Source organism: Oenanthe melanoleuca, chromosome 7 (assembly GCF_029582105.1).
Source record: "Oenanthe melanoleuca isolate GR-GAL-2019-014 chromosome 7, OMel1.0, whole genome shotgun sequence".
NCBI classification, from domain to species: domain Eukaryota; kingdom Metazoa; phylum Chordata; class Aves; order Passeriformes; family Muscicapidae; genus Oenanthe; species Oenanthe melanoleuca.
This window is the reverse complement of record NC_079341.1, coordinates 17,955,743-17,968,311: the sequence shown is the minus strand read 5'-3', so window position 1 is coordinate 17,968,311 and position 12,569 is coordinate 17,955,743. Positions and strand designations below refer to the sequence as shown.

Below are 12,569 nucleotides of genomic sequence, written 5' to 3'. Positions count from 1 at the left end.
CCGCCGTTTCGCTCCAGGGAGCAGAGGTGTGGGTCGGGCTCCCCATGTGAAGTTCCCCCTCGGCTCCGGCTGCCCTGGTTCCAGCTTAGACTCTAGGGGACAACGAGTGCGCTCCTGCCCCCGATGCGGCTCTAGTGGCGCAGCTGGAGCTCGGCAGTGAGCGGGGGGCACCCGACGGCTGCGGGCGGGAGTGTGCGGGGCAATGCCTGTGTGCGCGTCCTCCGGGCTGTGCTTCCCTCTTGCCGCCATGTCCCGTGTAGACGCGGCGCAGCCCCCGGCGGATCGCGCATCGGCGGTTCTGGGAGGTGTTTGTGTGTGGTGGATGGAGGTGCCGAACCCCGTGAGCCCCGCGCCCTTGCAGGCGGATGGGGAGCCCTATCGCCCACAGCCTCAGCCCTGGCGGGGGCAGCTGCCGGGCCGCGGGGTCCTGCAGCAGCGGCGAACCTTGCCTCGATGCATCAGTGCGTGGTAAAAGCACCTTGCCTTCCTGTTGCCAGCCTGGTGAAGCGGTTACCTGGCGCATGGGAAGAGCTTGATATGGCTGCTGCGTAGTGTTACACGGGGTCGAGCTTTTATTTCTCCCCAGGACTCAATATGAAGCCGTGGGAGAGGACTTGGCACTTTAATCCCTTCAAAGAAACCGATCTAATTCAAGCCCTACAACTCTTGAAAGCCTTTGAGCGGACAGTGATTGTTTCCACAGGAAAGGCAGATAAAGATCTCTGTGTGCTGGCGTTTAGAGAGACTTCAGTGGCGGTGTGAATACAATTGAGCCCAGCGACTGCGGGGAGGATCGAGTTACCTGTGCAAACAGCTCCGGAGGACCGGAGCCAGCCGGCATCTGCCCGAAAGGGCACCCCCACCTCCTCAAGATGGAGATGAACGTCCTGGTTTGGTACCTGGCCAAACAGGCCGGCGTTTGCGATGGACTTGGAGCAGATGGGGAAGCGGGGAGGAGAGGAGCGCGTTTCCAGGGCCCCCGGCGGAGCGCGGAGCTGAGCGGGCCCGCGGAGCGGCGCGGGGCCCCGCCTGCCCCTTCCTGGGCGGCACATGCGAGGGGTCCCGCCAGCTCTGCAGCCCACCGAGCTCAGCAGCCGACGATGGCGGCAAGCTGTGACCCAGATGTGCCTGGTGCTGGTTAGAGGGTCGATAGTCTCACACATGGTCGAAAGCAAGGCAGGTTAGATCCTTCATACACACTTGCGTATAGACATGTATGTATAGACTGAGGCCGAAAGGTGCGGGATGAGGTAACAAAGCGCTCGGGGCCGACTTTGGGCAGGAGATGAGAGCGATGGAGGCAGAGAGCCGATAACAGCGTCCGTGCTTCCGAGGAGCCGCCCCGACCTGAACTCCCCGCCGGCGCAAGACAAGTCGGCTCGGCAGTCCCGCCAAGAAGAGACTCCGGTCCTCATATAAAGAAATTAGGTCTTTTATACCCGGCTCCCGCTAGGGAAGAGGAAACTTTTCCCTTCTGTTTCCCGGCTTCCCGGTTTGTCGGTGTGTCTGAGGGAGCGCTTGCTGCTGGTGGCAGCCCGCTGCTCCTCCCCGGGCCCGGCTGGGCGCCTGGCCTGGCCGTGGTCCAGGCGGGGGCTCCCGGTAACAAGGGGGCAATGCCGGCTGAGGGAAGTGAAACAAATCCAGCTACCAGAGGAGAAAATGCGAGGTTATTTGCCGAGTCATATCGAGGGCATACCCCTCAGCCTCGGGGGAAGGGCGGGGGAGGGAGGGAGCGGGGAGGAACCACCGACAATTACTCCAGGGAAGTTTTACGGCTGGGATCGACCAGCCTCGATCAGGTGAACTCGCTGAGCTATGTTACTTTCAGTCATTAAACACTATCAGAGGAATCTGGAGGCAGATACCTCGAGCGATAACAAAGACGTGTTGTCACTTTAGGGCTCTGCCACAAATCTAATTGCAAAAAAAAAAAAAAAAAAAAAAAAAAAAAAAGGGGAGATCCAGTGCAGTGTCTTGCACATGCAACGCGAGGGTCTCTAGGCGGTAAGGGGTCCTTTGATCAAGAAAATCCAATTATTTGTGTATATACATTTCCCACATAGTGATTACTTCATTAATTGTCCCGCCTTTATCTCCTCCCTTCCCATCCCCCCTAATAATCAGTTCTTTTATCCAGACCAACAAACACACCATAGGAGCTTTGTGGATTCAAAGGATTTGCTTTCGCTTCTGAAAGAGCCGCTATTCTTTGATGATTGGGTAGCGGCAAACTTCAAAGCCATAAATCTTTCCTCTGACTGGTTGGCGGCCCGGCAAAGTCCTTATCAAATTCTTGGAGGTGATCCTGGCGCAGTCAGACAGTCCGCGGAGATCGCGCAGCGCGGGGGGGTGGGACGCGCACGGAGCCGAAGAGATCTGAAGGAAAGGGAGAGAGAGGGGGAGAGAGAAGGAAACTGGGCAGCTTCTCGTCTTCCCCTCTGAGTCCTCATGCCTCAGCAGTGCCCCGGCGCCTTCCCTTCGCCCCGGGCGCAGTAGCCATGGCCGCGGTGGCTGTCCTCCGGAACGATTCCCTCCAGGCTTTCCTCCAGGTCAGTACCCGCACCCGGTGTTGCTCGAACTCCGCCGAGTCCCGCGGTTGTGACCCGCATTGCGCGGGGGCAGCCGGCGTCAGCCGCCTCCTTTCCGGGGCTTTACCCGGCGGGCGGCCCGGAGAGGTGGGTGGGGACCCCCGCGGTGGCAGGAGGCTGGGCTCGGGCTCCTCGGGCTGGTAACTTCCCTCTCCCGCCAGCAGCCCGTTACTAACTCCAGGCAGTGCTCCGTGGACAAGGGGTGTGGAGGGGTGCGGGGGCTGCCTCCCTGCCCACAGCGGCTGCTTCCCCGGCTGAGCGTCGGCGGGACCGGCGGCACTTGGCCGCAGGCGGGACCGGTCTCTGGGCGGGGCGGGGGGGGCCGGGCCCGTCCTGCCCTTTGGGTGCGCATTGTTTTCGGAAAGTTTACCGCCCGTGCGGGGAGCGGCGCGGAAAGTTTCTCGCAGGCCGGTGTCGGCGGGCGGCGAGTAACGCGCTCTCTTCCCTCCTTCCCTTCTCCCCTCCCTCCCGTCCCTGCGCAGGACCGCACCCCCAGCGCCTCCCCAGACTTGGCCAAGCACTCGCCCCTGGCTCTCCTGGCCGCTACTTGTAGCCGGATCGGGCAGCCGGGCGCAGCGCCCTCGGATTTCCTGCCAGTCTCCTACGACCCGACGCTGGGATCCCCCTCTAGGATCTTCCATCCGTGGAGCGGCGAGATGCCAGCGCACTCCCCGGGAGGGCTGCCGCCGCCGCATCCCAGCTTGGGGTTGACCCCTCAGAAGAACCACCTGCAACCCTCCTTCGGGGGTTCTCACGAACTGCCCCTCACCCCCCCGGCGGACCCCTCCTATCCCTACGAGTTCTCACCCGTCAAGATGTTGCCCTCCTCCATGGCCGCCCTGCCGTCCAGCTGCCCGCCCGCCTACGTCCCCTACGCCGCCCAGGCCGCCCTGCCGCCCGGGTACTCCAACCTGCTTCCGCCCGCCCAGCCCTGCCGGCAGCTGTCGCCCAACCCGCCGCCCGAGGACATCCCCTGGTGGAGCATCCAGCAGGCCAGCGCTCCGGGCGGCTGCGGCCACCGCTTCCCCGCGGCGGCGGCGCTGCCGCGGAGCCTGGTGCTGGGGCACTCGGACTTCGCTCAGTACCAGACGCAGATCGCCGCCCTGCTGCAGACCAAGTCTCCCCTGGCGGCCACGGCCAGGAGGTGCCGCCGCTGCCGCTGCCCCAACTGTCAGTCGGCCGCGGGCAGCGCCCCTGAGGCAGAGCCGGGCAAGAAGAAGCAGCACATCTGCCACATCCCCGGCTGCGGCAAGGTGTACGGCAAGACCTCGCACCTGAAGGCGCACCTGCGCTGGCACACGGGCGAGCGGCCCTTCGTCTGCAACTGGCTCTTCTGCGGGAAGAGCTTCACCCGCTCCGACGAGCTGCAGCGGCACCTGCGGACTCACACGGGCGAGAAGCGCTTCGTCTGCCCCGAGTGCGGAAAGCGCTTCATGCGCAGCGACCACCTGGCCAAGCACGTCAAGACCCACCAGAACAAGAAGCTGAAGGCGGTGGCGGACGGCGTCAAGCGGGAGGACAGCCGCGACCTGTGACCGCCGGGACGGCCGGCGTGCTGCCTCTGCGGGCCGCGGCGGGACCTGGGCTGGGGGCGTTTGGCCGCCGGGGCAGGGCGGCGGCGGGGAGAGGGCGGCCGGCTCTCGGACTCTCGCCGGGCACGGCGGGCAGGACCCCGGCTGGGAGCGGCCTCCGCGGACCCGCAGGCCCGGGACTGGACGCTCATAGGGCCCCGGGGCTGTCCCGGGGCAGGCGCCCGGCCCGGCCTGGAGCGCGGCTGAGGCGGGGGTCCGGCCGCGGGGGCCAAGAGCGGGGTCGGCCAGGCCGTAGGGGTCGAGGCTTATGGACATCTGGGGGTGAGGTGGCAGCATCGGTGTGGCCGTGCTGGGGCTCGGCCCTCGGTGCTTTCAGGGTAACAGACTGAAGCTTTGTGTACAGGTTATTTAATAGTTACGTTTGAATACACGTGTTCCCCTCCGTCTTCGACCCCGCGCGGGGTCCAGCATGAGATGTTTCTGTAAAGCGACCCGCGACCGCAGCGTGAAATAAACGCGTTCACACCGGGGTCAGCAGGGCGGTCCCGCCGCGTCGGTCTCGTTCGCTCCTTGCCCGGTGCCCCGCGCGCGGCCGCCGCCTTCCCGCCATTTCCCGCTGGGGCGGCTGCGGCTCCATCGCGGCGGCGAGCGGAGCTCAGCGCACGGCGACCCGAGAGCTGCTCATGGTAACACCTTTCACATCCCGGGAGCTGCTTCGGGCGGGTGCGCCTGCCGGCTCTGTTTGGTGGGGTGGGTTTGCGGTTTTAAAATTATTTTCAGTGTTTTGTTTCCAACACATAAAGCTGAGAGAAAAAAAAAGAGAAATGCATGGTGCGGTACTGGGAATGAACATAGAGGTCAAGATCTACAGGCTGGGACGTGTTTGTGTAGGAGTGGGCAGCAGTCAGTGTTAGTGATGCTCCTTCTCAGAGAGGTCCAGGCCACGGGGCCAGCCTCACACAGCCGCTCCCAGCCCAACTTGTCTGTGGCACCGCAGAGCCAAAACATGCTTCCCGAATGTTAACTTTCTGTAAAACTGCAGAATTTGGAGGATTAGACACATTACCCTGCCAGTACAATAAAATGGCAGTCACTGTCCTGCAGAGGAGAAGATACTTGGCACAAAACTGTGTTTAGAAGTACCTGGTAGATAGTGGCAGCCTTTAGGGTTTCTTATCTCTCACTGGGCATCACGTAAGTATAAGTTATGTGTATTTCTTTTAAAATGATAACCTTTCTTACTGCAGCAAGTTCCCTGCTTATTTTTTTTAATTGAAATCTATGTAGCCAATCAAACTGAGCAACCTGATCAATAATTTGCTAAATTTTGCATTCTAACATTAAGAATATGTTATTTGCTCCTCATATTTTTACAACATCAGCTTTATTTTCTGACTACCTAATGAGACAATGATATAAAAAGCACCTTCAAAACTTCACCAGGACTAATCTGGAATTGTTCAGCTTCAGGTGAGATCCTCTGGTGGCAGTTATCAAGCAAGCTTTGGTTCAACCATGTTGGTAGAGATATGCTTTGCCATGGATTTTTGAATCAAGTAAAAACACAGGTCGATAAATGTTTGTAATGACAGGACATGTAAAACTCATGTGTCTGTATATATGTCAAATACTGCCAAGAATCTCTTCTCCTGGGGAATAATGAGATGAGACAATATCACAAGAACCCTTATATTTGAAATAATGAGAAGTTAATGGACAGTTATCATTGTACAGCTCCTTAACAATATTTTAGTATTTATTATCCTGAATTAGTTTCCCACATCATGTTCCTAGGGTCAACTTACTAAATTAATAACCAAGCAGCTGTCTTCTTTTCTACTGAAGAATCTTCTATAAGCTGTTGTGTTATAGAAAACATTGAGAGGGATATGTTTAGCTTCATTAGTTAGTATTCCTTTGCCTAAGATTTAGGTGTCAGACGTGTGGTTGAGTGATATTAAGTAGAAGATATCTTCAGTGTTCCAGACTGAGTGACAGCAAGACAGGAAAATAAACGCTGATCCAGAGGTCTTTAGTTAAAAAAGTCTTTGAGACAAAAGTGCATCTCGTTTACTACTGATGTAGGATTTAAATATTTTATTGGGAATTACATTTCTAGTTTTAAAAATGTTTCATGGCAATCTGGTTCCTTTCTTTGAGACTAAGTTACATTAAGGATGTAGAGTTAGAGAATTTCAGATTGCTTTAAAAGAGATTCTGTCTCACTAAATAGTCTTTCAATTCTGTGTATGGATCAAAGCTACTTAAAATGAAGAGTACTGGAAAGTGCTTTCGTTTGTAGCAGTGCAGGAGAAACAGCAGTATCCCAGAGAAGGAAAGGTCTCTCACAGGACAGTGATTCCCACACGGTGATGGCCTTTCACTGCTAAGTGAGTGCTGAGATGAAGCATCAACATGAGCTGAGGCAATGTCTGAGATGGTTTCTGGTGCACCTTTAGTCTGACTCAGAGCCAGAGACCCATTCCTCTTAGAGCAGATGTAACTAGCAAAAATTAGCTCCATAATGGTACATGTGGTGATTTCTAAGCTGGACCATTATGGAAAGATTTTTCTCCAGTTTGAAGACATGCTGAATTTCACCTATGTTGTCCAGTGTCTAGCAGACTATTTTGGGTTCTTATTCATTCCACAAGACACAGCTTGTACTGACATACTGAAAGTTTTACCACTCACTTAAGTATGACCCTCCAAATAATTTGGGTTTTAAGCAAAAAACTGTAGCCCACACAGTGTCAGCACCATTTCAAGAAAAAAAAAAAAAAAAAGTAGTATCATGTTGTAGCCTATGCACCTTGTATATATGTGTACTGACTACATTAAAGCTTGAAAGTGCACAGGTTAAAATACATACAGTCAAAATTAGTTAAGGGTTTTCACTTAAATACTTTCTTTTCTCATAGCAGGCTTTTAGTATCAAATGCTAATAAAAATCTTAATCTCTAAGAATGGCACACACACGCAAAAGGCAGAAAATTAGGGACTTAGGACACTTAGGTGAGTGAAGCTAACAGTTAATAATTTAAAAAAAATTAATGAAACTATTTCACTGTAAAGCTTTTAAATAGTTCATTGGGAAAATGAAGTATATATGCATTATAGCTGTTTCATACTCATCTGTAAATAGCTAAATCATATGATAGCTTTTCAATTGAAATCATTAAACTTTTTTTAGTAATATGGCATTTAAATATACATGTGACCTTTCTGATGTATAGGTAGAGCATTACAAAAATATATTGCTTACATCTCAAGAATTTATTTCTAGTTGCCAAATTGCACTCCATAATAAAATTAACTTTTAATTTTGCATTCACAAAATACATTTTATACTTTTAGCTGTTTCCAATCAACTAGAACAGCTGTTCATTTTATAAAATTAAATTATTAATATTCTTCTTAATTATAAATTTTGAGTACATATGCTGCTCAAGGTCAATTCATTTCCTAATTTTAAAACTTAAATGTCACTGGTATAATAGATATATCATATAAACAAATTCATCTGGTATTTAATTAAAATAAATTAATCTCAACCAAAAATAAAAGGGATATAGTTAAAAATCCCTCGAGAATAGGTCTTTAAGCTGGGAACATTTAAAAATCAACATTGTTCTTTAGATAGTTTGGGGTTTTTTAATGTGTTGTTATTTTTAGTCAAAGGTCAAATAGAATAAGACTCTTACCTGGGAGAAGGTTGCAGGATTGCCCTTTTGGTCTCGACTGACCAGATTTTCATTGCAGTAATCCAACAAATTTATATAATTATGTTTTCAACCTCCTCAACTACCATTATAGAAAAGGTAAGATAAAGTTTTTTTAAGTTATACTGGGAGATGTACTTCTAAAACTATCATAGTGTAATTCTTCCTTCCATATTAAATTAAGGGTGTAATTTTTGAAAGAAATGTTTAATCTTCAGTTATTTGCAGATTTTGATAGATTGCATTTTAAAGCAACTACAACTTAACTATTTCACTTTGTAAATTCACATATCTAGTTTTAGTCCTGAGTACTGAAGAAATATGGAATATAATATGCTGCTGTCTTGAAACTCTTAGATGAAAGAGACCTTTTACTGTTCAGTGATTTTCAATGACTCAGGGGACCACTCAAAAGTTCATAAATAGAGCAAATTTGTATCTCTGTGCAAGCAGTTGCACAATTACTGAGGCACTTTTAAATGAGCCTTGTAATAAATATTTCATGGATCTGTCAGTCTATTCTCATACTGAGCAGTAAGAAACAAAAGTATAATGTCCAGATTGTTGTGAGATTTTATAGTTTCCATAGAACCTTGTTTTTTCCTCTGTTACAATTTTTGAAATTATTTCACACTTTTTATGAGATTCTTGTGAATGCTATGGTAAAGACGTGGGGTCTGCCACTCTGGCACGTGACAGAATCAGCTCAAAGACCTATTAGATTTTCCTGCCGAACTTTTAAAAATTACTTACTGAAGAGGATCGCGAAATCTTCAAGGTTGCTGAGCTTTCCTTCAGAGAGATTGCCTAGCAGGTATCGTTAATAACTTTGTATTTACATATTGTCAAAGCCACTGAGGACCTGGAAATGTGCAGCACCCAGCAAGGCTCACCCTTGTCAGGTAAGTGTTAATATGCAGCATAGAGAAGAAGGATCCAAGGCCTAGGCTGATTGCAGGAATAGTCTTGACTAGAAAAAGCATATGTAATTCAAGGGATCTTTTAAATAACTTTATGGGTTTTATTCCCTGTTATATTTACTCCAAACTGATTTGAAGTCATGTAGGTGTTTCAGTATGTTTATGAAAATCAAAGAAAACAAACATATATTTTGACCTTCTGACTGTGACAAGTCACTAGGAGATTATGGATAGTAAGATTTGGCTTTTGACCTGGAGGACATCAGTGCTGTTTTTCTTATAATCTCTTAATATCTTTTGTGTTACACATTTACATCCCACCGTGTCCCTGACCCAGGCCTGGTGATTGCATCATTGCTTAGCCATGTCAGCAGGAGCCAACCTGGGGCTGTGTACGAAGCCTGTGTGCCCCTGAGAAAGGTTATGGATGTCCACTCAAGGGCATGTAGGGATATGAAGGTATACAGTAGGGCTCCATCTCCCCTTCAGGTGGCTGTGGGGTGCATCCTGTGCTGCAATGTACTGAAGTTAGTGGCCAAGACCTTCTGAAGAATTGGTAAGTTTGTACTCAGGCATGAACTGAATTGCTGTTCACTGAACAATTTAAGTGCATTCTTTAAAGGTGCAGAGGCCTTGTACAGAGTGTCTGCATAAATTTAAATTTTGCAGTGCTCCTGTCTTGAAACTCTTAGATGAAATATACCTTTTACTGTTCAGTGATATTCAATGAATTTAGCAGACCACTCAGAAGTTCATAAATAAGGCAAATTTACATCTTTGTGCACACAGTTACTTAGGGACTTTTAAAGGAGCCTTGTACCAAGGCAGTCCATCTCAATCTGCCTTCTCTGGAGTGTCAGTCACAGCCATTAATGCCAGTAAGGAGCAAGTAGACAACATACTAATTTGCCTTTCCTGCCAACCTGTGCCATCATAAAGTGCAATCTTTTTCACATTTTTAATTTTCTGTGGCCATTGAATTATAGGCATTTACCATGACAGTGACTGATGTTCTGAACTGAGTATTACATCACCATAGCATTTAGTATGGAGGAATGATGAACCATAAGGGGGAAAATGAAAAATAAACCCACTTTCTTTTTAGGATACTCATATTCAAAATGAAAAAATAATATTCAAATGCCATAAACTGATATTTTTCACAACTTAAAGATGTCTGTTTGCAAATACCCAAGTCAATAGCTTTATCAGAAACAATAGTGTGTAGCTATGGTTTTGCATTTTTAAAAGATGGTATTGTCTGCAAAAATAATATATTCCTATTATCTGTAAATTCCTGTTCTTATAACAGTACTGGCTGTTTAAACAATGTTCCAGTATTACCCTGTATACTACTCAAGAACATTTTTCATTTTCCTTTCTAACGGGAACCAGACATCACAGAGCACACTTTCAAAACAGGCTCTAATTATAAAGCAGGTTAAAAGAAATTTTATTAGCCAAAGCGCATATCTTCACTTGAGGTCATATCCCACATGCCTTTTTCAGGATCAGATGGTGTGCCTGTGATCTCCACATGCAGATCTCTCATCTGAATGGAAAGGAGATGTAAGTCACACTGCCACATTCACCCGTATTTCAGACAGCTCTCCACAGCTCTAGAATCCACATGTAAAGAAGAGAAAGGAAAATGTAAACTATTCACTCATTAAAGATTAGGCAGGAAAGATAACACAGCCTGAGAATGTCAGGTGGTCTCAGCTATCATATGTTAATCCCAAAGAAGTGTGAAAACAGCTTCATTTCTTCCCCTCACATCTAAATATTTAGCAGTCTTCTGAGCAGGCATAGTGGTTGTGCTGTGCTCTTGTTTAAGTCTGCAAAGAGCAGCCCAACACTTGACATCTGCTGGCTTTACATGTTCTAAAATATTGCTTATGCACCTTAGTAGCCTCACTTAGGAAGCCCATTCTTTGCAGCATTAACTGACCCTTTAGCAGTGTGGCCCCACTGACTTCTTGCTGTTAATATGCTCCAAAAGAACTGAAAGAGTTTTAAGCAGGCAAAGATTACACTTTTGTATTTTCCAAAATATTAACCAAATCTTCTTATGTGCCTACATGAGGCCTAAGGCTATGTCTGAGCTTCTTAATAAAATGCTTAAATAAATTGTATAATGACACTGAGAAGCTACTTGCAAAATACTGTAATCAAAGCTGTGTTTGGTGGTTGCTCTCAGTTTGCTCTCTCTCACCACAGTATTCAATCTTTTTAAGGGAAGTTTGTTCTCTGTAACATTTTAAAACTACATGTGAACACTGGAACCATAATTCTGCTACCCAGTGGGATCATGAATATACAGAGGACAACACTAAACATATTCAGCATATTCTGTCAGTCTGCAGGGAAATTATTTTCTTCTCATAGCAGGAAGGGCTTGTTAAAAGTTTTTTCCCACAAGAGGGGGAAAAAGACCTTCGTGGATCTGAAGATCATTATGCTTCTGTCAAGGAGGAGGGCAGGGGAGAAGACAAAGTAGACAGGCAACCTTTCCTTTTCATGGGCCACCTTTGCTTGCCCTCATAACTATCAACACTAGTGAGGAGTCTGAATTCCCTTCACATCCCAGATAAAGAGAAAAAGCGTAAGATCCAAGCATTTTTTAGAAGTCCCTAGCTGCTTCACTTTCCCCAGTTCTCTTACACAGCTCCACACAACACTCCTTACACAGCCCCAAAGTTTTCTGCAGGGTGTTCCACTATGCAGATGTTACATTGCTTTCATGGGGTTTGCTCTCTCCCCTCTCCACAAAACTTCAAATCATTGTGCCTCACTAATACACATGAAGATTAAAGTTTCCTGAGCTAAATAAAATGATTGCAAAGTACTGAAATCACTGAGACTTAAATGTGGGAATTACCTTCTAGATTTATCATTCAATTATTTTTCTCATTAGAACCACAGTTTTAATCTGCTAAGAAATATTAAATATTAAACAGCCAGTAAAGCAGAATGGTATGTTACAATAAACTAATTCCTTATAAAGTGCCCAAGAACATTAGAATCTCCTTTGTCTTTTTATTATATGTATTCATTCATCCTAGACTTAATTTAAAATAGGTGTCAAGGTGTCAGATATAATACTGAGATCTAGATTCTGATCTGGATGCTAGAACCTCTGACACTTAGTGAGCATTGTCAAGAAAGGACAAGGAGGGTAAGCTCAAGCCTGTTTTTAATTAGCTACAGCAATTAGATTTTTTGAATACCCAGAATGATGTATTAGAATTACACAATTATTTGGTTTGTTTGGTTGCTTTTCAATACACTTGAGAACCAGCTCCTAATTAAGATACACACACTATCAAAGATTAAAAACTTAGATGATGGTAAAAACAATTAGAATGATGATGTAGGTTTAGATTCCCTGTGGTTCTTGCACAGATCTGCAAGACAGCATAGAGTGTGAACCCATGGAATTTACTTTCTCTGCACAAGGTTCAGAAAGAGCTGCACTATTTGTGTGCCCTACAGGGGCGTGGGCCACCCCAGAGCAGGTGTGATGCACTGGGACATGGTGATTTTCCCTGAGCTGCCTGAGTCCTTTGACAATAGGAGCTTTACCCTTCATGGGAACTGGTGCAATTACCTATTGCTCTGGGTAAGGACTTGTTCCTCTCTGCACAAGTGTTTGGGGTGCTACAGTCCTCACCCTGCTCCCAAGGCCAGACTACTAAATCACAGCAGAGCCTCTATCAGTTCAGAAAACATTCTTTCCTATTTGAGAGGTATAAAACAAAAACACAGCATACAACAAAAAACATTTTAAAAAGTAGAATCTAAGAT

At 47.6% G+C, this 12,569-nt stretch overlaps 1 protein-coding gene across 1 annotated transcript; it reads left to right on the top strand.

Annotated features, from left to right (window-relative positions):
• The first annotated feature begins 2,258 nt into the window (after positions 1 to 2,258).
• SP5 (Sp5 transcription factor) lies at positions 2,259 to 4,210 on the top strand. The gene is made up of 2 exons (XM_056496810.1): positions 2,259 to 2,549; positions 3,071 to 4,210. The coding sequence occupies exons 1-2, from the start codon at positions 2,499 to 2,501 to the stop codon at positions 4,121 to 4,123; spliced, it is 1,104 nt and encodes a 367-aa protein (XP_056352785.1). The 5' UTR covers positions 2,259 to 2,498; the 3' UTR covers positions 4,124 to 4,210.
• The last annotated feature ends 8,359 nt before the right edge of the window (positions 4,211 to 12,569 follow it).